The sequence below is a fragment of the Pan troglodytes genome, chromosome 20 (assembly GCF_028858775.2).
Source record: "Pan troglodytes isolate AG18354 chromosome 20, NHGRI_mPanTro3-v2.0_pri, whole genome shotgun sequence".
NCBI classification, from domain to species: Eukaryota; Metazoa; Chordata; class Mammalia; order Primates; family Hominidae; genus Pan; species Pan troglodytes.
Window position 1 is genome coordinate 43,553,236 of NC_072418.2, and position 24,700 is coordinate 43,577,935.

General features: G+C 51.3%; 1 protein-coding gene across 5 annotated transcripts in view; it reads left to right on the forward strand.

The window, feature by feature from the left end:
* The first annotated feature begins 635 nt into the window (after positions 1 to 635).
* SPTBN4 (spectrin beta, non-erythrocytic 4) overlaps positions 636 to 24,700 on the forward strand; it is a 108,493-nt gene continuing 84,428 nt past the window's right edge. For 3 of the 5 annotated variants that reach the window (XR_010153874.1, XM_054673188.2, XM_054673189.2), the window contains exons 1-4: positions 858 to 940; positions 6,252 to 6,438; positions 21,399 to 21,550; positions 23,773 to 23,946. Coding sequence is in view for 4 of the 5 variants with exons in the window: in XM_054673188.2 (XP_054529163.1) it covers positions 6,267 to 6,438; positions 21,399 to 21,550; positions 23,773 to 23,946 (498 nt within the window). In the remaining variant the exon portion in view is untranslated. Of the gene's footprint in view, positions 941 to 1,674; positions 1,696 to 6,251; positions 6,439 to 21,398; positions 21,551 to 23,772; positions 23,947 to 24,700 lie in introns of those variants that run through there. The other 2 variants (XM_016935994.4, XM_063801699.1) reach the window with 2 other exon arrangements.

A 24,700-nucleotide genomic window follows, 5' to 3' on the forward strand; every position in this document is an offset into this window, starting at 1 on the left:
CATTGATTCTGTTCTTTTGTGACCTTGTGTTGACACCGTGGGTGACACTGCGTCAGCCTGTACGATAGGGTGTGGGACGTGTGAGGTGTGCTACATGGAAGCGTGAGACTAATTAGACTGTGACAGTGTGTGACACCACATGTCTCGTGTAAGGATGTGTGACACCGGGACCCCATTCGAGTGTGTGGCTGTGGGTGTCTGTGTTGCGCTGCTCATTGTGACCCCCTGTGACTATGATGTGTGAGGTGCGGCGGTGCAGCATGTGCGGGGCGACTGCTGTGAAGGTTCGAGTGTGTAGAGTGTGTGACACTGTGGCTGTGAAGCTGTGCGTGATGTGTGGGCCTATGACACTGTTTGTGACTGCCGGGGAGTGTGCGGCTGTGTGTGACAGGTGCATTTGTGTGTGACGCCGCGTGGGCGGTGGTGACCCTATTGGATTTGTGTGGTGGTGGGTGACACCGTTCCAGTGTGGACGCCGCGTGTGACGGCGTGAGGGTGTGACCCCGTGAGACCCCACAGGAGGGAGTGACGGCGCGCAAGCGCGTGGATGCGGGGGTGAGTTTGTGCGCCGAGGCCCCCGCGAGTATGGCAGCGTGGCGAGCGTGACCCCGTGGGAGTGTGCAGCGCGTGACGCCGCCGTGCCCTCGCGAGTGCAGCCGTGCACCCCACGCCGCGGCCGGGTGTGACTGCGCGTGGGCCTCGGGCGGCGGGGCGCGGGGACCGCGGGCGGGAGGGGGTCCCGGGGGCGCGCTGAGCGCGGCGGCGGCGCGAGAGAGGGAGGCGCGGCGGCGCATGCGGATCTGGCTGAGCCGCGGGCCGGCGGGGCCGAGCTGAGCCGGGCTGGGCCGGGCCGGGCCGGGCCGGGCAGCGGACGCCGACAGGGAGGGCGGTCGGTCGCGGCGAGCAGCGGAGACAGCGACGCTGGCGGCCGTGGGCCCAGGTGAGCTGCTAGGGGGGCCGACAGCCCCTTCCCCAAGCATGTCCCCACCTGGCGAGCATCCCTCCTCCGCGCGCACGGGGCATGGCTGGAGCCCCGGGTCTCCCCGGCTGGAGGGAGGCAAAGGGTCGAGGGCAGGACGAGCCCACAACCCCCCCACCCGGTCTAGCTTCCGCGCCACGCGTGGGTCTTACCCCCAGGCCTTGTCCTTCCCAGGCCCCCTCCTTGGGCGCAGTGTCTGGACCGCAGGGAGAGAGGCGCGGCCTGGGAAGGGTTAAAGCCTCTGATGCCACCGCAGCCCAGCGCCCCACCAGCCTTTGCGGGGGGGGGTGTTGCGGGGAGGCTCGCAGGACACCCCTTCCCGGCTTCCCTATTACCTGCTCCCTTCCTTCCCATTCAATCGCGTTATGGCCAGAGCTGATCCTTGGCCTGGCCAGAGGGCTAACAGGAGTGCTAAGGGCCTCCCCATCTCTAAGTGTCCTCCACTGAAGAAAACAGCTGTAACCACCGTTTAACAGGGAGGGAAACTGAGGCACAGAAAGGCCAAGTTAAAGATACTCGGTTAAAGATACAGCAAGAATAAAGCGGAACTTGAACTCATTTCTGTCTGACTCCAGAAGAGGCAAATTGATTTGCTGAGATGTGTGAGGAAAAGATGAAGAATAATAGCAAGGAACATGTATCGAGGGCTTGCAGTGTACCAGATACCATGATCCCTGCATTAATAACTTACCTCTTCAAACACCGCTAAGAAACGGGTACGATTATCATTACTTTTTTTTTTTTTTTTTTTGAGACGGAGTTTCACTCTTGTCACCCAAGTTGGAGTGTAATGGCGCGATCTCGGCTCACTGCAACCTCTGCCTCCCGACTTCAAGCAGTTCTCCTGCCTCAGCCTCCCAAGTAGCTGGGATTACGGGCATGAGCTACCACGCCTGGCTAATTTTGAATTTTTAGTAGACATGGGGTTTCACTATGTTGGTAAGGCTGGTCTCCAACTCTTGACCTCAGGTGACCCACCCACCTCCTTGGCCTCTCAAAGTGCTGGGATTATAGGCATGAGCCACCACCTGGCCTACCCTTTTTTGTGTGTGTGACAGAGTTTCATTCTGTCATTCAGGCTGGAGTGCAGTGAGTCGATCTCAGCTCACTGCAACCTCCATCCCCCAGGTTCAAGCGATTCTCCTGCCTCAGCCTCCCAAGTAACTGGGACTACAGACACGTGCCACCACGCCTGGCTAATTTTTGTTTTTTTTTTTAGTAAAGACCGGGTTTTGCCATGTTGGCCAGGCTGGTCTCGAATTCCTGGCCTCAAGTGATCCACCTACCTTGACCTCCCAAAGTGCTGAGATTATAAGCATGAGCCACCGTGCCGGGCCATCATTACTATTTTGCAGATGAACAAACTAAGGCCCAAAGAGTGGAAGTATTTCAGCCAAGGTCACACAGGTGGTAGGTAGCTGTGTGCTCACTTTCACTTTTCCATGGAAGGAGGGAGGAACAAAAATGGATTTGGGACTGGGCACAGTGGCTCACATGTGTAACCCCAGCACTTTGGGAAGTTGAAGTGGGCAAATAGCTTGAGCCCAGATGTTTGAGACCAGCCTGAGCAACATAGTGAGACCCCCTCTCTACAAAAAATACAAAAATTACCTGGTCATGGTGGAGCTTGCCTCTAGTCCCATCTACTCAGGAGGCTGAGGTGGGAGGATCGCGTGAGCACAAGAGTTGGAGGCTACAGGGAGCTATGATTGTGTCACTGCACTCTAGCCTGGGTGATAGAGCAATACCTTGTCTCAGAAAAAAAAAAAAAAAAAGATTTCAATGTGTCCCCCTAAGGGACAATTTCCACTCTACTCACTCTACTGACCAAGACTTAGACCCTGCCTTCCTAGAATTCAGTGGGTTGGCAATTGTCTGGGTCTTTTGAGGACATTGATCTCCCAACTTCCTCCTTTGTTAGTCTTTTTTTTTTCTTTTTTCTTTTGAGAAGGAGTCTTACTCTGTCGCCCAGGCTAGAGTTTAGTGGCACAATCTCGGCTCACTACAACCTTCGCCTCCCAGTTTCAAGCAATTCTCCTGCCTCAGCCTCCCGAGTAGCTGGGATTACAGGCACCTGCAACCTCGCCCAGCTAATTTTTGTGTTTTTAGTAGAGATGGGGTTTCGCCATGTTGGCCAGGCTGGTCTCGAACTCCTGACCTCGTGATCCACCCGCCTCAGACTCCCAAAGTGCTAAGATTACAGGTGTGAGCCACCACGCCCAGCCGTTAGTCTTAGAATCAGGCCTGGGGGCCCAGAAGGTAAAGGAGATACATCTAATGTCACTTAACCCTTTAAATTTCTTCTCTTTTTTTTTTGTTTTTTTTGAGATGGAGTCTCACTCTCTCACCCAGGCTAGAGTGCAGTGGTGCGATCTCGGCTCACTGCAACCTCCGCCTCCCCGGTTCAAACAATTCTCCTGTCTCAGCCTCCCGAGTAGCTGGGATTACAGGCATGCACCACCATACCCGGCTAGTTTTTATATTTTTAGTAGAGGCGGGGTTTCACCATGTTGGCCAGGCTGGTCTGGAACTCCTGACCTCAGGTGATTCACCCACCTTGGCCTCCCAAAGTGCTGGGATTACAGGTGTGAGCCACTGTGCCCGGCCAATTTCTTCTTTTTTTAAATAATTTTTTGTTTTCTATTTTTTTATTCTCATTTAATTTAATTTTATTTTTTCTGAGATGGGGTCTCACTCTGTCGCCCAGGCTGGAGTGCAGTGGCGCGATCTCAGCTCACTGCAACCTCTGTCTCCCAGGTTCAAGCGATTCTACTGTCTCAGTCTCCTGAGTAGCTGGGATTATAGGTGCACAACGCCATGCCTGGCTAATTTCTTGTATTTTAGTAGAGATGGAGTTTCACCAAGTTGCCCAGACTGGTCTCGAACCCCTGAGCTCAGGCAATCCACCCGCCTTGGCCTCCCTAAGTGCCAGGATAACAGGCATGAGCCACCGTGCCCAGCCTATTTTTATTTTTTTTATTTTTGTTTGAGATGATGTCTCGCCCTGTTGCCCAAGCTGGAGTGCAGTGGTGCCATCTTGGCTCACTGCAACCTCTGCCTTCCCAGGTTCAAGCGATTCTCCTGCCTCAGCCTCCTGAGTAGCTGGGATTGCAGGCATGCACTACCATGCCCAGCTCATTTTTGTATTTTTAGTAGAGATGGGGTTTCACCATGTTGGCCGGGCTGGTCTTGAACTCCTGACCTCAAGCGATCCGCCTGCCTTGGCCTCCCAAAGTGCTGGGATTACAGGTATGAGCCACTGTGCCTGCCCCCTCCACTTTAAATTTTTTTTTTTTCTTCTTCTTTTTTTTTTCTTGAGAATGAGTCTTACTCTGTCGCCCAGGATAGAGTGCAGTGGCACAATCTCAGCTCATTGCAACCTCTGCCTCCTGGGTTCAAACGATTCTCCTCCCTCAGCCTCCTGAGTAGCTGAGATTACAGTAGCCCGAAACCACGCCCAGCTAATTTTTGTATTTTCAGTAGAGACCGGGTTTCACCATGTTGGCCAGGCTGGTCTCGAACTCCTCACCTCGTGATCCGTCTGCCTCGGCCTCCCAAAGTGCTGGGATTACAGGCAGGACCCACTGTGCCCAGCCCCATTAATGCAAACATTCTATCACCTTTTTTTTTTGAGACGGAGTCTTGCTCTGTCTCCCAGGCTGGAGTGCATTGGCATGATCTCGGCTCACTGCAGCCTCCACCTCCCAGGTTCAAGTCATTCTCCTGCCTCAGCCTCCTGAATACCTGGGATTACAAGTGTGTGACACCACGCCCAGCTAATTTTTGTATTTTTAGAGACAGGGTTTCACCATGTTGGCCAGGCTGGTCTTGAACTCCTGACCTCAGGTGATCTACCCATCTCAGCCCCAAAAAGTGCTGGGATTACATGCATGAGCCACCACGCCTGGCCCTATCATCTATGTTTGAATCCTAGATACTAACTGGCTGTGTAACCTTGGAAAAATAGATCAACTCCTCTGTGCCTCAGTTTCCTCCTCTGTAAAATAGGTGTAATAATAGCCAACTGTTAGGGAATTAAATTTGTGGAAATAATAAGAGAAGGTACATGAAGTACTGACCGCAGTGAAAGTGTTCAATATGTTCATTATTGTTATTACTGCATTACAGAACTCTATTGTTCTAATTATAACAGTGACAATTTGCTGAGCCCTTAATATGTGCCAGGGGCTAAGCCATGTGTTTTATCACATCCTGTGAAGTGGTGAGGGTGAACATTATTATTATTATTATTTGGAAATAGGGTCTCGCCATATTGCCCAGTTTGGAGTGCAGTGTCACTATTATAGATCACTGTAGCCTTGGCTTCTTGGGCTCAAGCCATCCTCCTGCCTCAGCCTCCTAAATAGCTGGGACTGCGGGTGGCAACCACCACATTTGGCTAATTTTTAAATTTTTTTTAAAGACAGTTTCTGGCTCTGCTGCCCAGGCTGGAGTGCAGTGGCACTATCTTGGCTCACTGCAACCTCCATTTCACAGGCTCAAGCCATCCTCACACCTCAGCCTCCTGAGTAGCTGGGATTACAGGCACGTTGCCACCACATCCGGCTATTTTTTTTTTTTTTTTTTTTTTTTGAGACAGAGTTTCGCTTTTGTTGCCCAGGCTGGAGTGCAATGGCATGATCTTGGCTCACCACAACCTCCGCCTCCCGGGTTCAAGCGATTCTCCTGCCTCAGCCTCCCGAGTAGCTGGGATTACAGGCATACTCCACCTCGCCTGGAGAATTTTGTATTTTTATTAGAGACAGCGTTCTCCATGTTGGTCAGGCTGATCTCGAACTCCCAACCTCAGGTGATCTGCCCGCCTCTGCCTCCCAAAGTGCTGGGATTACAGGTGTGAGGCACCGTGCCCGGCCAATTTTTGTATTTTTTTTATGAGACAGGGTTTCACCATGTTGCCCAGGCTTATCTCGAACTCCTGGGCTCAAGCAATCCGCCCTCCTCAGCCTCTCAAAGTGTTGGGATTATAGGCCTGAGCCACTGCGCCCAGCTTATTTTTATTTTTATAGAGATGAAATCTTGCTATGTTGCCCAGGCTGGTCTCCAACCCCTGGGCTCAAGCGATTCTCCTGCCTCTGCCTCCCAAAGTGCTGGGATTACAGGCATGAGCCACTGTGCCTAGGCCTTATCATTGTTATTGTGTCCACTTTAAAGACAGAGAAATTGAGGACAAGAGAGGGGACAGGACTCAAAGCCAGTCACTGTTAGAAATGAGACTTGATCCTAGACCTAACCTACCTCTCCCTATGTCCAGGCCTCACCTTCCCTGATGGCGCAGGTACCAGGGGAAGTGGACAACATGGAGGGCCTGCCTGCTCCTAACAACAACAACCCTGCTGCCCGCTGGGAGAGTCCGGATCGGGGCTGGGAGCGGGAGCAGCCGGCTGCGTCCACCGCAGCGGCCTCGCTCTTTGAGTGCTCCCGGATCAAGGCCTTGGCAGGTACCTGGAGGAGGGCTGGGGTGGGATGAGGAGGAGGGGGAAGGGGGAAGGGTGCCCGAGAACCTTGGTGGCTGGGAGGGTGGGAAAAGAGACCAGCACTGTCCAGTAGAACTTTCCATGATGGTGGAAATAGTCTATATCCATAATGTACAATATAATAATCACTAGTCTATGTGACTTTTGAATGCTAGAAATGTGGACAGTGCTATGTGACAGCCTTCGAGTTTTAAATTTTATTTAGTTTTAATTAAGTTTATTTATATATATATTTTTTGAGACAGAGTCTTATTCTGTTGCCCCGGGTGGGGTGCAGTGGCGAGATCTTGGGTCACTGCAATCTCCACCTCACCGGCTCAAGCCATCCTCCTACCTCAGCCCCCTGACTAGCTGGGACTACAGGTGCCCGCCACCACACCCGGCTAATTCTTTTTGTATTTTTAGTAGACACAGGGTTTCACTGTGTTTGCCAGGCTGGTTTTGAACTTCTGACCTTAAGTGATCCACTTGCTTTGGCTTCCCAAAGTGCTGGGATTACAGGCATGAGCCACTGCACCCGGCCCAGTTTTTTTTTTTTTTTTTTTTTTTTGAGACGGAGTTTCGCTCTTGTTGCCCAAGCTGGAGTGCAGTGGCGCGATCTCGGCTCACCACAACCTCCACCTCCCAGGTTCAAGCGATTATCCTGCCTCAGCCTCCTTAGTAGCTGGGATTACAGGCATGTGCCACCACGCCCAGCTAATTTTGTATTTTTACTAGAGACGGGGTTTCTCCATGTTGGTCAGGCTGGTCTCGAACTCCCAACCTCAGGTGATCCACATGTCTCGGCTTCCCAAAGTGCTGAGATTACAGGCATGAGCCACGGCACCCGGCCTGTTTTAATTAAATTTAAATAGCCACATGTGGCTTGTGACTGCTGTATAGGTCAGCACAGCCTTAGAGCCTTAGAAATGTACAGTCCCAGAATGGTGGGACTCTGTAAGCATATTCCCTTAGATTCCCGAAATGCAGAGCCATCAGATCCTTGGAACTTGAAATGTCTAAGAGATTCTTAGACCTCTTGAAATGAAGACCTCTGGCCTGGCGCGGTGGCTCACGCCTGTAATCCCAGCACTTTGGGAGGCAAAGGTGGACAGATCTCTTGAGTGCAGGAGTTCGAGACCATGTTCGCCAACATAGTGAAACCCTGTCTCTACTAAAAAAAAAAAAAAAAAAAAAAAATTAGCCAGGCGTGGTGGCATGCATCTGTAGTTCCAGCTATTTGGGAGGCTGAGGTGGGAGGATGGCCTGAGACTGTGAGGTGGAGATTGCAGTGAGTCAAGATCGCGCCACTGCACTCCAGCCCCAGCAATAAAGCAAGAACCTATCTCAAAAAAAAAAAAAAAAAAAAAAGAGCTGTGGAAATGTGAAACATTATCATCACAGTCCTAAGAAATTTTAGTCATTGTTCCCTAGGATCATAGGCCCTTAGAAACTGAAACTGTAATACACAGGAACCTTTGGGACTTGATAATACTAAACCTTTGGAGTTTCCAATTAGAAATGTGGATCTTGAGAAATTTGACATAGAGTGACCAAAACCTTCCTGCTTTTACCACCGAAACTGTCAGCCTTGGGCCAACCAGTACAGTGGGTCACCCTACCATTTTTTTTTTTTTTTGAGTCAGGGTCTCACTCTTTCACCCAGGCTGGAGTGCAGTGGTGTGATCATGGCTCACTGCAGCCTTGAACTCCTGGGCTCAAGTGATCCTCCCACCTCAGCCTCCTGAATAGCTGGAACTACAGGCATGCGCCACCATGCCTGGCTAATTAAAAATAATTTTTTTTTTGGCCAAGCATGGTGGCTCATGCCTGTAATCCCAGCACTTTGGGAGGCTGAGGCGGATGGATCACTTGAGATCAGGAGTTTGAGACCAGCCTGACCAATATGGTGACACTACTAAAAATACAAAAATTAGATGGGTGTGGTGGTGGGCACCTGTAATCTCAGCTACCCGGGAGGCTGAGGCAGGAGAATCACTTGAACCCGGGAGATGGGGGTTTCAGTGAGCTGAGATCACACCATTTCAATCCAGCCTAAGTGACAAGAGCGAAACTCTGTCTCAAAACAAAAAAAAAAAATTTTTTTTGTAAGATGGGGTCTTGCTATGTTGCCCAGGCTGGTCTGGAACTCCTGGGCTCAAATAACCCTCCCACCTCGGCCTCCGAAAGTGCTTTGATTACAGGGGTGAGCCAGAGTGCCTAGTAGTCACCCTACTTTGATGTATCAGAACAATATTAGCAAAGACCAGAGAACTTTATAGTTAGAGAAAGACCTTAGACCTTTAGAACTGTAGACCCTTGAACCTTAGTACTTAGTATTCATAGAGGTTTGGAACCTTAGAAGTGTTTAATCATCAGCATTAAAACTGGCAAAGACCCTGAGGAGCCTCAGAGATATGGAACTTCATAATCATAAGCCTTTAAAACATGACACCCTAGCACCTTTGACCCTTGGGACCTTAACATCTTAGAAACACGGAGTGCTAGAATCGTAAAATATAGATGATCATAATCATGAATTCTTAAAACCCAAAGGTCAGAATCAGTTCCCTCCAAATCTTAGAACTTTAGTAACTCAGCAGTTTATAATCACAAGATGGATCTCTGATACTAAGATTTTTGGAACTTTATTTATTTATTTATTTATTTATTTATTTATTTATTTATTTGAGATGGAGTCTCACTCTGTTGCCCAGGCTGGAGTGCAGTGACGCAATGTCAGCTCACTGCAACCTCCACCTCCCAGGTTCATGAGATTCTCCCGCCTCGGCCTCCCGAGTAGCTGGGACTACAGGCCCGCACCACCTTTTTTTGAGACGGAGTTTCGCTCTTGTTGCCCAGGCTGGAGTGCAATGCCGCAGTCTCGGCTCACTGCAACCTCCGCCTCCTGGGTTCAAGCGATTCTCCTGCCTCAGCCTCCTGAGTAGCTGGGATTACAGGCGCCTGTCACCTTGCCTGGCTAATTTTTGTATTTTTAGTAGAGATGGGGGTTTCACCATGTTGGCCAGGCTGGTCTCGAACTCCTGACATCAGGTGACCCACCCGCCTCAGCTTCCCAAAGTGCTGGGATTACAAGCATAAGCCACTGAGCCTGGCAGAAGCCAGCTCTTAAAGGGCCTTGCGGGGTACCAGGGAGCTATGGAAAGATTTTAAGCAGAGGTGGGAAGATTTTAAGCAGAGGTGGGATATGGTAAGATGAGAATTAAGGACTCTCCAAATCTTAGAACCATGCTTCTGAGAGCATCTTGCCCAGGGAAATGTAGAAATCCCCTTTAAGATTAAAAAAAAAAAATCCTCTCCAGTTTGGGCAACAAAGCAAGATCCTGTATGCACAAAACTTTAAAAATTAACTGGCCACAGTGGCATGTGCCTATATTACCCTGGAGGCTGAGGCAGGAGGATCGCTTGAGCCCAGGAATTGAAGGCAGTGATCTATGATGGCACCACTGCATTCCAACCTTCCAGCTTGGGCAACAGAGTGAGATCTCACCTTAAGAAATTTTATTTTATTTTCTTTTTTTTGAGACAGAGTCTCGCTCTGTCACCCAGGCTGGAGTGCAATGGCACGATCTTGGCTCACTACAACCTCTGCCTCCTGGGTTCAAGCTGTTCTCCTTCCTCTGCCTCCCGAGTAGTTGGTATTACAGGCGCCCGTCACCACGCCCAGCTAATATTTTGTATTTTTAGTAGAGATGGGGTTTCACCATGTTGGCCAGGCTGGTCTTGAACTCCTGACTTCAAGTGGTCCACCTGCCTCAGCCTCTCAAAGTGCTGGGATTACAGGCGTGAGCCACGCCCGGCCTGTATAATTTTCAAAAATGCTCACAAATGCACAATTCTGCTTAAATCTCCCATGCTTAGGGTTCACATATAGCTCTACAAGTAAAACACATTTATAGAGGAACTCCAGACCCCAAACCAGTAATATTCAGCTTAATAGTAACTTCATGATGCTGCTCTCCTGCTGAAACCACCTTGCCACTCAAAGTGCAAATGTGACGTAGACCACTACGCTGCATTTCTTTTGCATCCCTTTGCCCAGCTCTCTCATGGTTTTTCTCCCGCTTTTATTTTGAGGCAGAGTCTCACTCTGTCACCCAGGCTGGAGTGCAGTGGTGCGATCACGGCTCACTGCAGCCTCGACCTCCCAGGTCTCCTGTAATCCTAGCACTGAGGCGGAGATGGGAGCATCACTTGAGCCCAGGAGTTTGAGACCGACCTGGGCAACATAGTGAGACCCTGTCTCTATCAATTTTTTCAACATTAAGGAAAATTGTTTGGACCCCATGTTCAGTGTGTTCTCCTACTCACCCTCCACAGTTTGTGGCTCACTACTGTCATTGATCTGTGTGACGCCTCTCTCCAATTCTCTTTTATTCCCAAATCTCAAATCAATTTCTTCTCCCCTGTAGGCAACCACTGACATTGTTTTGTTTTGTTTTTTAAATAAAGATGGGGTCTTGCTATGTTGCCTAGGCTGGTCTTGAACTCCTGGGCCCAAGCAATTCTCCCACCTCGACCTCCCAAAGTGTTGGGAAGCCACTGCTTCTGACCCCATTCAGATAGTTTTTAATGTGAATCTTTTTCTTTGCATGAGAATAATTTTGCAAAATGTGCATTGCTAATGAGTAAGCATATATGTATATATATATTTAACTTTTTATTATTAAAGTAGTTCATGACACAGAATGGCAGATAAATCATGCCAATATTTCCACAAATGAGTACTGTCTTGTAACCAGCACCCATATTAAAAAACAGAATATACAACGGGGTGTGGTGACTCATGCCTGTAATCCGAGTGCATTGGGAAACTGAGGCATGATGATCACTTGAGGCCAGGAGTTCAAGACCAGTCTGGGCAACATAGAGAGACCCCGTCTCTACAAAAAAATAAAAATTAAAAATTAGCTGGGCGGGGCCAGGCGTGGTGGCTCACGCCTGTAATCCTAGCACTTTGGGAGGCAGAGGTGGATGGATCACGAGGTCAGGAGATTGAGACCATCCTGGCTAACACAGTGAAACCCTGTCTTTACTAAAAATACAGAAAATTAGCTGGGTGTGGTGGTGGGCACTTGTAGTCCCAGCTGCATGTGAGGCTGAGGCAGGAGAATGGTGTGAACCTGGGAGGCGGAGCTTGCAGTGAGCGGAGATCAAGCCACTGCACTCCAGCCGGGGCAACAGAGAGAGACTCCGTCTCAAAAAAAAAAAAAAAAAAAAATTAGCTGGGTGTGGTGGCATGAGCCTGTAGTCCTAGCTACTCAAAAGACTGAGGTGGGAAGATTGCTTGAGCCCGAGTTCCAGGCTGCAGTGACCTAAGAAGGTGCCACTGCCCTCCAACCTGGGCAACAGAATGAGATACCATCTCTAAAAAACAAACAAACAGAATGTGACATATGACAGCTCCAGAAAAGCATCCTCATGCCACCTCCCTATCACTACAGTCCAAGGGTGTACTCTCTTAACTTCTAACAGCTCAGCTTCATTTTGCTGCTGTTTTAACTTTCTTTTTTTTTTTTTTTTTTTTGCCTTCAAGCATCTGTTTAACAAAGCACATCTTGCACCGCCCTTAATCCATTCAACCCTGAGTGGATACAGCACATGTTTCAGAGAGCACAGGGTTGGGGGTAAGGTCACAGATCAACAGGATCCCAAGGCAGAAGAATTTTTCTTAGTACAGAACAAAATGAAAAGTCTCCCATGTCTACCTCTTTCTACACAGACACGGCAACCATCCGATTTCTCAATCTTTTCCCCACCTTTCCCCCCTTTCTATTCCACAAAACCACCATTGTCTTCATGGCCCGTTCTCAATGAGCTGTTGAGTACACCTCCCAGATGGGGTGGTGGCCGGGCAGAGGAGCTCCTCACTTCCCAGTAGGGGCGGCCGGGCAGAAGCGCCCCTCACCTCCCGGACGGGGCGGCTGGCCGGGCGGGGGGCTGACCCCCCACCTCCCTCCCGGACAGGGCGGCTGGCCGGGCAGAGGGGCTCCTCACTTCCCAGTAGGGGCAGCCGGGCAGAGGCGCCCCTCACTTCCCCAACGGGGCGGCTGGCCCGGCGGGGGGCTGACCCCCCCACCTCCCTCCCGGACGGGGCGGCTGGCCGGGCAGAGGGGCTCCTCACTTCCCGGTAGGGGCGGCCGGGCAGAGGCACCCCTCACCTCCCGGACAGGGCGGCTGGCCGGGCGGGGGGCTGATCCCCCCACCTCCCTCCCGGACGGGGCGGCTGGCCAGGCGGGGGGCTGACCCCCCCACCTCCCTCCCGGACGGGGGGGCTGGCCGGGCGGGGGGCTGACCCCCCCACCTCCCTCCCGGATGGGGCGGCTGGCCGGGCGGGGGGCTGACCCCCCCACCTCCCTCCCGGACGGGGCGGCTGGCCGGGCAGGGGGCTGACCCCCCCACCTCCCTCCCAGACAGAGCGGCTGGCCGGGCAGAGGGGCTCCTCACTTCCCAGTAGGGGCGGCCGGGCAGAGGCGCCCCTCACCTCCCGGACGGGGCGGCTGGCCAGGCGGGGGGCTAACCCCCCCACCTCCCTCCCGGATGGGGCAGCTGGCCGGGTGGGGGGCTGACCCCCCCACCTCCCTCCCAGACAGAGCGGCTGGCCGGGCAGAGGGGCTCCTCACTTCCCAGTAGGGACGGCCGGGCAGAGGCGCCCCCCACCTCCTGGACAGGGCGGCTGGCCGGGCGGGGGGCTGATCCCCCCACCTCCCTCCCGGACGGGGCGGCTGGCCGGGCAGAGGGGCTCCTCACTTCCCAGTAGGGGCGGCCGGGCAGAGGCACCCCTCGCCTCCTGGACGGGGCGGCTGGCCAGGCAGGGGGCTGACCCCCCCACCTCCCTCCCGGACGAGGCGGCTGGCCGGGCAGAGGGGCTCCTCACTTCCCGGTAGGGGCGGCCGGGCAGAGGTTCCCCTCACCTCCCGGACGGGGCGGCTGGCCGGGCGGGGGGCTGACCCCCCCACCTCCCTCCCGGACGAGGAGGGAGGACGCTCCTCACTTCTCAGACGGGGTGGCTGCCGGGCGGAGGGGCTCCTCACTTCTCAGACGGGGCGGTTGCCAGGCAGAGGGTCTCCTCACTTCTCAGACAGGGCGGCCGGGCAGAGACGCTCCTCACATCCCGGACGGGGCGGCAGGGCAGAGGTGCTCCCCACATCTCAGATGATGGGCGGCCGGGCAGAGACGCTCCTCACTTCCCAGATGTGATGGCGGCCGGGAAGAGGCGCTCCTCACTTCCTAGATGGGATGGCGGCCGGGCAGAGATGCTCCTCACTTTCCAGACTGGGCAGCCAGGCAGAGGGGCTCCTCACATCCCAGACGATGGGCGGTCAGGCGGAGACGCTCCTCACTTCCCAGACGGGGTGGCTGCCAGGCAGAGGCTGCAATCTCGGCACTTAGGGAGGCCAAGGCAGGCGGCTGGGAGGTGGTTGTAGCGAGCCGAGATCACGCCACTGCACTCCAGCCTGGGCGCCATTGAGCACTGAGTTAACGAGACTCCGTCTGCAATCCCGGCACCTCGGGAGGCCGAGGCTGGCGGATCACTCACGGTTAGGAGCTGGAGACCAGCCCAGCCGACACATCGAAACCCCGTCTCCACCAAAAAAATACGAAAACCAGTCAGGCGTGGTGGCGCGCGCCTGCAATCGCAAGCACTCGGCAGGCTGAGGCAGGAGAATCGGGCAGGGAGGTTGCAGTGAGCTGAGATGGCAGCAGTACCGTCCAGCTTCGGCTCGGCATCAGAGGGAGACCGTGGAAAGAGGGGAGAGGGGAGAGGGGGGAGGGGAGAGGGGAGAGGGGAGAGGGAGCTCTATCTACCACACAGTCTGTTTTAACTTTCTATAAATGGAATAATGCATTGTGTGTTGTTTTATGTCTGGCATTATTCACTCAACATTATGCTTGTGGGAGATTCATCCATGTCTCCCTGTGCTTGTGGGTTGGTCCTTCTCCTTGCTGTATAGTGTTGCATGGTGTGAATGTACCACAGTGTGTTTGTGCATTAACCTGTTGATAAGCATTTGGGTTGCTGCTAGTTTGGGGCTACTATAAATGGTGGTGTTGGGCCAGGTGTGGTGGCTCACACCTGTAATCCCAGCACTTTGGGAGGCCAAGGCAGGCGGATTACTTGAGTCCAGGAGTTCAAGACCAGCCTGGGCAATACAGTGAGACCCCATTTCTACTAAATATACAAAAAAGTTTCCTGGGTGTGGTGGTGCATGCCTGTAATCCCAGCTACTCAGGACGCTGAGGCAGGAGAATCACTTGAACCCAGGAGGTGGAGGTTGCGGTGAGCCAAGATAGTGCCACTGGACTCTAGCCTGGGTAACAGAGTGAGACTCTGTCTTAAATAAATAAATACATAAAATAAATGGTGATGTTCTCAAGTTTCTAGTACACATATTTCGTGGACATATGCGCTTGTTTCTGGTGGTTTACACCCACGCAGGAGTGAAGCTGTCCAATCATAGAGTAAGGGTATATATTTTATTTTACGTATATATGTATCTGTTGTTGTTAATTGAGACAAGGTCCCGCTATGTTGCTCAGGCTGGTCTCCAACTCCTAGGCTCAAGCAGTCCTCCTGCCTTGGCTGCCCAAAGTGTTTGGATTACATGTGTGAGCCATGCGCCCGGCCAAGTGAGTGCATATCTAACTTTAGTAGAGACTGCCTGTTTGTATCGTTTTATATTCCCACTAGCAGTGTACCAGAGATTCAGTTGCTGTGCACCCCACCCTTGCGATGGTCAGTTTTTTTGTTTGTTTGTTTGTTTGTTTTGAGACAGAGTCCCACTCTGTCGCCCAGGCTGGAGTGCAGTGGCGCAATCTCTGCTCACTGCAACCTCCGCCTCCTGAGTTCAAGCAATTCTCCTGTCTCAGCCTCTCAAGTAGCTGGGATTACAGGCGCACACCACCACGCCCAGCTAATTTTTGTATGTTTAGTAGAGACGGGGTTTCGCCATGTTGGCCAGGCTGGTCTCGAACTCCTGACCTCAGGTGATCTGCCTGCCTCAGCCTCCCAAAGTGCTGGGATTACAGGCGTGAGCCACCATGCCAAGCTGATGGTCAGTCTTTTTAATTTTAGCCATTTTGGTGGCTGTGCATTCTGTTGTGGTTTTACTTTGCATTTTCCTGATGACTAAGAACAACGAAGAAGGTGAAGCACATTTTCATACATTTATTGGCCATTCAAATATCCTTTAGTGAGATGGCCATTCAAGTCTTTTTTTTTTTTTCTTTTGAGATGGAATCTTGCTCTGTTGCCCAGGCTGGAGTGCAATGGCACGATCTCAGCTCACTGTAACCTCTGCCTCCCAAGTTCAAGCAATTCTCCTGCCTCAGCCTTCTGAGTAGCTGGGAATACAGATGCCCGCCACCACACCTGGCTAATTCTTATATTTTTAGTAGAGATGGGGTTTCACCATATTGGCCAGGCTGGTCTCGAACTCCTGACCTCAGGTGATCGACCCACCTCTGCCTCCCAAAGTGCTCTGATTACAGGCGTGAGCCACCATGCCTGGCCTGATTTTTAATTTTTTATACAATGGGGTCTGGCTATGTTGCCAAGGCTGGTGTGGAACTCCTGGCCTCAAGCAGTCCTCCTGCCTCGGCCTCCCAAAGTGCTGGGATAATGGGCATGAGCCACCATGCCTGGCCTGATTTTTCTATTCCTGATTACAGTCTTGTTAGCATGGAGCAAGAGTTGAGAACTGAAATGCCCACCAAGACCAGATGGGCTGCATACACTGAGAGAACTGGGACCTCCTGTAAGAGGGCAGTGGCCACACAGCTCCCGTGATGGCAGCCTGGCAGGAATGGAGGTCTAGGGTTGCCGTATCATGTGATATTTCATGAGAAGCCCAAAATCTAAATTTTTTAAAGACAAAGTCTTCCTATTTTAAAATGTTGGCAACTGATTTACATTTTTATAAAACGCAGTCGGGGTGCAACCAAATATATCTCAGAGGCTGGGCGCAGTGGCTCATGCCTGTAATCCCAGCACTTTGGGAGGCTGAGGCGGGCGGATCACCTGAGGTTGGGAGTTCGAGACCAACCTGACCAACATGGAGAAACCCTATCTCTACAAAATATACAAAATTAGCCGGGCCTCATGGCGCATGCCTGTAATCCCAGCTACTCGGGAGGCTGAGGCAGGAGAATTGCTTGAAACTGGGGGGTGGAGGTTGCAGTGAGCCAAGATTACACCACTGCACTCCAGCCTGGGAGACAGAGGGAGACTCCATTTCAAAAAAAAAAAAATAAATAATAAAATAAATAAATAAAAAATATATGTATACACACACACACACATAGACACACACACCCCTACCTCTCTCAAGTATGAGTTCCCAAAATCGATGATCCCCCAGAATCCATTGAAGAAAGCCAAATCTAGTCCAAATCTCTCTTTTTGCGAATGTGAAAACTGGGGTCCCAAGAGGGGAGATGACCTCGAGAAGTCACCTGGCCAGTTATTAGTACAGACAGGGCAGAACCCAGTTGTCCTCATTCTGGTACCACTCTAGGGATGCACTAAAATTCCACTTTGGCTTTAGTACTAGCCAAAACCTGCTATTTGGCATGGGCATCATCTGTTAGAAGGCAGAGGATTAAATACTCAATTTAGCATCTTTTCTGCCATCACTTTCTCAGGTATGATTTATGATCAGTATTCACATAGGGTCCCATCTTATCTAAACAGCACAAAACCCACATTGACACAAACAAGATATTTCCTTTGCATTTACTGTTAATATTTGCATATTTGTTTTCAAACTAGAGGTAAACATTCAAGGTGCAATTTAAAGTTAAAAAAATACAGATAAGTAAATGTATATTTTCTACTGCTAGAGTAAGAAGCAATATTTTTTTTAATTGTATTTTTAATTTTAGTGGGTACATAGCAGTTATATATATTTAAGGGATAGATACTTTTGTGTTGCAGACAATCCAATTATACTCTTTTAATTATTTTAAAGTGTGCAATCAGGCCAGGTGCAGTAGCTCATGCCTGTAATCCCAGCACTTTGGGAGGCCAAGGCGGGTGGATCACTTGAGTCCAGGAGTTTGAGATAAGCCTGGGCAACATGGCTAAACCCTGACTCTTCTAAAAATACAAAAACTAGCCGGGCGTGGTGGCGCATGCCTGTAGTCCCAGCTCTTCGCAAAGCTGAGGTGGAACGATGGCTTGAGCCTGGGAGGCAGAGGTTGCAGTGAGCCATGATCTTACATCACCGCACTCCAGCCTGGATTTTATACAGGGCAGACCCTGTATCAAAAAAAAAGAGAGAAAAACAAGTACAATTAAATTATGATTGAATATAATCACCCTGTTGTACTGATATCAAATACTAGATCTTACTCATTCTTTCCATATTTCATACCCATTAACCATCACCCCTTCCCTTAACCCCACTATTGATAATGTTACAAAAGGTAAATTTTATGAAAAAGGAAATTATTGAGAGATTTCAAATGGTTGAAGGAGAAATAGACTGGAAATATACATCTTTATTCCTGAATTAATGGAAAACTTAATAGGAAACAATATTATTTAGTAATGGGATTTTAACAGTAACTGTACAGGCTAAGCTGCCAACAAATCGACTTCACAGTACAGTGGCTTAATGGAGAAGCTGTTTCTCCCTCCCAGATAACCTCGAGATGATCAACACAGTTGGCAGGAAGACTCAGCTCAGAGAGGTCAGTGTACATTCCAGGTTAATTTCATCTTGTATTCTGTAGACATTGACCTTGGTTTTCCAGTTTATGGGAGTCAGGGGAAGAAAGAGGAAGGCCAGGCAGCAATTTTCTTTTTCTTTTTTAAACTTTATTTTTGGCCAGGTGAGGTGGCTCATGCCTGTAATCCTAGCACTTTGGGAGGCCAAGGGGGGCAGATCACGAGGTCAGGAGATCGAGACCATCCTGGCTAACATGGTGAAACCCCATCTCTACTAAAAAAGAATACAAAAAAATTAGCCGGGCATGGTGGCGGGTACCTGTAGTCCCAGCTACTGAGGAGGCTGAGGCAGAAGAATGGCGTGAACCCGGGAGGCAAAGCTTGCAGTGAGCCGAGATCGCACCACTGCGCTCCAGCCTGGGCGATAGAGTGAGACTCCGTCTCAAAAAAAAAAAAAACAAAACCCAAAAAACAAAAAAACACTTTATTGGCACCCACCACCATGCCCGCTAATTTTTGTTTTTCTGGTAGAGGTGGGGTTTCACCATGTTGGCCAGGCTGATCCCGAACTCCTGTCCTCAGGTGATCCACCTGCCTCAGCCTCCCAAAGTGCTGGGATCACAGGCATGAGCCACCGTGCCTGGCCTAAACTTTATTATTTATTTATTTTGGAGGCAGAGTCTCGCTTTGTAGCCCAAGCTGGAGTGCAGTGGCACGATCTCGGCTCACTGCAACCTCCACCTCCCTGGTTCAAGCGATTGTCATCCCTCAGCCTCCTGAGTAGCTGAGATTACAGATGTGCGCCACTAAGTCCTGCTAGTTTTTTGTATTTTTAGAAGAGACAGGGTTTCGCCAAGTTGCCCAGGCTGGTCTCGAACTCCTGAGCTCAGGCAATCCGCCTACCTTGGCCTCCCAAAGCGCCAGAATTACAGGTGTGAGCCACCGTGCCCGGCCTTTTTAAAACTTTAGATTATGAAATAATTACACATTCATAGGAAGTCGCAAAGATAATAGAGATGATAAAAAGACATGTAACTGGCTGGTTGTGGTGGCTCGAGCCTGTAATCTCAGCACTTTGGGAAGCGTACGTGGGAGGATTGCTTGAGCACAGAAGGTTGAGACCAGCCTGGGCAACATCGTGAGACCCTTGTCTCTACAAAAATAAAAATAAAAAAATCAGATGGGCATGGTGGCATGTGCCTGTAACCCCAGCTACTCAGGAGGTGGGAGGACTGCATAAGCCTGAGAGGTTGAGGCTGTAGTGAGCCATGATTGTGGCACTGCACTCAAGCCTAGGCGGCAGAGTGAGATTGTGACTCAAAAAAAAAAAAAAAAAAAAGAGTAATTCTACTAAAAAATGTCCAAGGGATTTGAATGACATTTCTCCAAAGATATACAACTGTCTGATGGAGCATGAAAAGATGCTCAACATCATTAGCCATTAGGGAAGTGCAAAAGAAAACCACAGTGAGGTACAACTTCACACCCACTAGGATGGCCATAAAAAAAAAAAAAAAAAGTAGAGGGAAATGACCAAGCCCAGTGGCTAACACCTGTAATCCCAGCACTTTGGGAGGCCTATGTGGGTGGATTCCTTGAGCCCAGGAGTTTGAGACCAGCCTGGGCAACATAGTGAGACCCCTGTCTCCACACCAAATACAAAAATTAGCCAGGCCTGGTGGCATGCTCCTTTGGTCCCAGCTACTTGGGAGGCTGCGATGGGAGGATCACCTGAGGCTGGGAGGCAGAGGTTGCAATGAGCCAAGATTGCACCATTGCATTCCAGCCTGGGCAACGTAGTGAGACCCCCGTCTCAAGGGAAAAAAAAGGAGGGGTTGGGAAACAGCAAGTGTTGGCAAGGATTTGGAGTCCTCACACATTGCTGGTGCAGCAACATTTTTTTTTTTTTTTTTGAGACAGGGTCTGGCTCTGTCACCCTTGCTGGAGTGCAGTGGCATGAGCACAGGTCACTGCAGCCTCAACCTCCCAAGCTCAAGCGATCCTCCTGCCTCAGCCACTCAAGGAGATGGGACTACAGGGGCATTCCACCCTGCCTGGCTAATTTTTTGTATTTTTTTGTAGAGACAGAGTCTTCACCATGTTCCCCAGGCAGGTCTCAAACTCCTGTACTCCAGCAATCCACCCGCCTTGGCCTCCCAAAGTGCTGGGATTACAGGCATGAGCCACCATGCCTGGCCTATGGTGCAGCTACTTTGGAAAACAGTTTGACAGTTCCTTAAGGCCGGGCGCAATGGCTCATGCCTGTAATCCCAGCACTTTGGGAGGCTGAGGCCATGGCTGTATTTATCCATGTCCTCTCTGAACTGAGCTCTGTGAGGGCCCTGCTGTATTCACAGAGCCTTGAACAGGCACAGAGTGTGCATTCGAATATTTATTGAATGAATGAATGACTAGAGCCAACTGGGGTCACAAGCAGGGAAGGCTTCCTGTGCAAGTGACATGTCAGGAAAACTTCAAGGGACAGGAAGGTTGTCACCAGGTGGGTGGCAGAGGGTAGGGGAAGGCGTCACGGGTAGGGGAAGTCGTCACAGGTAGGAGGAGACATGACTGCTGAGGCTGGACTCTCTCTCTCTTTTTTTTTTTTTTTTTTTGAGAAGGAGTCTTGCCCTGTTGCCCAGGCTGGAGTGCAGTGGCGTGATCTCGGCTCACTGCAACCTCCGCTCCCTGGTTCAAGCAATTCTCCTGCCTTAGTCTCCCGAGTAGCTGGGATTACAGGCAGGCACCACCATGCCCGGTTAAGTTTCTTTTTGTATTTTTAGTAGAGACAGGATTTCACCATATTGGCCAGGCTGGTCTTGAACTCCTGACTTTGTGATCTGCCCGTCTCAGCCTTCCAAAGTGCTGGGATTATAGGCATGAGCCACCGCGCCCAGCCGACTCACTCTTTTTTTTTTTTTTTGAGATGGAGTCTTGCTCTGTCGCCCAGGCGGGAGTGCAGTGATGCGATCTTGGCTCACTGCAGCCTCCGCCTCCCAGGTTCAAGCAATTCTCCTGCCTCAGCCTCTCCAGTAGCTGGGATTATGGGCGCCCGCCACCATGTCCGGCTGCTTTTTGTATTTTTAGTAGAGACGGGGTTTCACCATGTTGGCCAGGCTGGTCTCGAACTCCTATCTCAAGTGATCCGCCTGTGAAGCTGGACTCTTGCAGAGAGCTGGGCCTGAGCAGGCTTGGCTCGCGGAGGGCTGGGGTGAAGGTGGAAGCGCCTGGGGGCTCATCAGGGCCTCTCCTCCAGATGAGCGGGAAGCCGTGCAGAAGAAAACCTTCACCAAGTGGGTGAACTCGCACCTCGCCCGCGTGGGCTGCCACATCGGGGACCTCTATGTGGACCTCCGGGACGGCTTCGTGCTCACGCGGCTCCTGGAAGTGCTGTCTGGAGAGCAGCTGGTGAGGGGGCCTGAAGGGCTGGGGCAGGGGTCCTCCCTGGGGTCTCAGGCTGGGGGTTGGGCTTCTCTGGAAGGGCTGAACTGCAAGCAGGGGCCTGGCTCATGGGCGAGTGGAACGTGCTGGAAGGGCCCTGTGGGTAAGAGGTCCCTCCACTCGGGTGTGTGGGGCTGTGGCGCTGGGGCGGAGCTTGGTTGTGAGAAGCCTGGGCGCGTGGCTGGAACCGAAGCTGATGGCTCGCTAGCTACGGTTGCGAGGCGGGGCTTCGGTGGAAGGGGCCGGGCTCTGTTGCAAGGGGCAGGGCTATTAGAGAAGGGAGGAGCTTTGTTAGAAGGGACTGGCCCGGGTTATGAGCTAGCAGGGGCATGCTATAAAACAGGGGCAGAACTGTGTTGCGGGTTGGGGGTGGGTAGTGGATGAAGGTGCGGGGATCTAGGCTAGGGGGCAGTGTTCGTTGGTAGTGTGACACCTAGGTCGTGGGTGTCTAGGGACGCAGACGGTGTCCTGGGATGTGGCTTGTTGTATAAATTGGGGCTGTGTCTCTGGGCTTGAATGGGGTTTCATCTAAAAGCGTGGGATTCTCATGGGGTAGAGATTTGTTAAAGGACTGGAGCCTGGATCTCAAGGAATTGTGAGGGGCATGGCTATGGAATAGGAACAAACAGCTGGGCGCTGTGGCTCATGCCTGTAATCTCAGCACTTTGGGGGGCCACGGCGGGAGGAACACTTGAGCCCAGGAGTTTCAGAACAGCCCGGGCAACATAATGAGACCCCCGTCTCTACGGTTTGTTTGTTTGTTTAAATTAACCAGGCGTGGTGGCGCAGGCCTGTAGTCCCAAGTACCCAGGAGGTTGAGGAGAGAGGATCGCTTGAGCCTGGGAGGTCGAGGCTGCAGTGAGCCATGATTGCACCACTGCTCTGCAGCCTGGGCGACAAAGCGAGACTCTGTTTCTCTCTCTTTTTTCTTAAATTTTTTATTCTTTTAAATAGATACGAGGCGTCACTATGTTGCCCAGGCTGATCTAGAACTCCTGGACTCAAGCGATCCTCCAGCCTCGGCCTCCCAAAGTGCTGGGATTACAGGCGTGAGCCACTGCGCCGGGCAGAGACCCTGTCTCAAAAATAAATAAATAAATAAATAAATAACCCAAGCGCTGTGCTGAGACCCGTTTCTACAAAAAATTTTTTAAAAATCAAAAAGCATTAGCCGGGTGTGGTGGCGGGCACCTGTAGTCCCAGCTGCTCAGGAGGCTGAGGCAGGAGAATTGCTTGAACCCAGGAGGCAGAGGTTACAGTGAGTCAAGATCGCGCGACTGCACTCCAGCCTGGGCGACAGAGTGAGACTCCGCTTCAAAAACAACAACAAAAGCCAAAAAAAAAAAAAAAAAAAAAAAAAAGGAATAGATAGGAACCAACGCGATTGGAAGGAATTGAGCTATAAACAAGGGGAAGAGCACTGGGGCAGGGCGGAGCTTGATTGGGATGGGCGTGGTTCTAGGTAGGGACCCGAAAGGGAAGCAGCGAGGGGTGTGACACAGGAGTTTTTGTTTGTTTGAAACGAAGTCTCACTCCCTCACCCAGGCTGGAGTGCAGTGGTGCGATCTCGGCTCAACTGCAGCCTCCTCTTCCCGGGTTCAAAGGATTCTCCTGCCTCAGCCTCCCGAGTACCTAGGATTGCGGGAGCGCGCTACCAAGCCCGGCTAATTTTTGTATTTTTAGTTAGAGACAGTGTTTCACCATGTTGGCCAGGCTGGTCTCGAACTCGTCGCCTCAAGTGACCCACCCGCCTCGGCCTCCCAAAGTGCTGGGATTACAGGATTGAGCCACTACGCCGGGGCGGCCATGGGATTAGTGGCAAAACATTGGTAGAGAGGGATCCAATGGCAGGGCCAGGGCTGAGACTATGGGCTAGGAGGGCGGGGCTTCATGATAGGGGGCGTGGCTATCAGGTTCGAAGTGGGGCGCCCGTGGAAGGGGCAGAGCCAGGGACGTGAATAAACCTTGAAGGGATGTGTTCTTTAAAGGGTCTGGCTATGGGAAGAGACAGGGCTTCTTTAGAAGGATTGAGTCCTGTGTCTTGGATAAAACGAGAGGAGGACAGCCTGATCCTGGACACTCAGGGGGCGTGGCCATGGGAGGCGGGCTTCTTTGGAAGCTGTGGGGTCGAGGGCGCCATACTCCTGTCTGTCCAGACCCCCGATCGCCCACCGCCCCTGTCGCCCTAGCCCAGGCCCACGCGCGGCCGCATGCGGATCCACTCACTGGAGAACGTGGACAAGGCGCTGCAGTTTCTGAAGGAGCAGCGCGTGCACCTGGAGAACGTGGGTTCGCATGACATCGTGGATGGGAATCACCGGCTGACGCTGGGGCTGGTCTGGACCATCATCCTGCGCTTCCAGGTGACCCGCGAGTGGCCCCTGCCAAGCCCCACAACATGGGACTTAGGAAGGCGTTCCCCACCATTTACCCATTCATTCTTTCCTTCCAATAATATCCTAATATGCTGGAATCCTATTCCAGGTGGTAGGGATGAAAATAATGATAAAAATAATTGTCACGATCACCACCATCACGATAATCATTTTGTATTGACCCTGTTCCAAACACTCTTCTAAGCACTTGACATTTAATACACACAGCAACCCCATAAATTAGGTACTATTTAGTACCCCATTTTACCAGTGAGGAAATGGAAGCCCAGATAGGTGGTGTCATCTGCCCAAGATCACATATAGCTGGGTGCTGGAGTTGAAATTCGAATCCAGGCAATCTTGATCCAGTATAGAGACAAATAGACAAAGGTGTGTCTTTTAGGAGCTTACATTGTGGTGAGGAAGACAGATAATAAATACATAAATATGTAAAGAAGACATGTATGGAAAAAGGACCAGTTCTAGTTAGAGAAGTTTAAAAAGCTATGCAGGGCCAGGTGAAGTGGCCTGTAATCCCAGCACTTTGGGAGGCTGAGATGGGAGGAACACTAAGGCCAGGAGTTTGAGACCAGCCTGGCCAACATAATGAGACCTTAAATAAATTTAAAAAATTAGCCAGGCATGGTGGTGCGTGCCTGTGGTCCCAGCTACTCAGGAGGCTGAGGCAGGAGGATCACTTGAGCCCAGTAGTGTGAGGCTGCCGTGAGCTATGATCATGCCA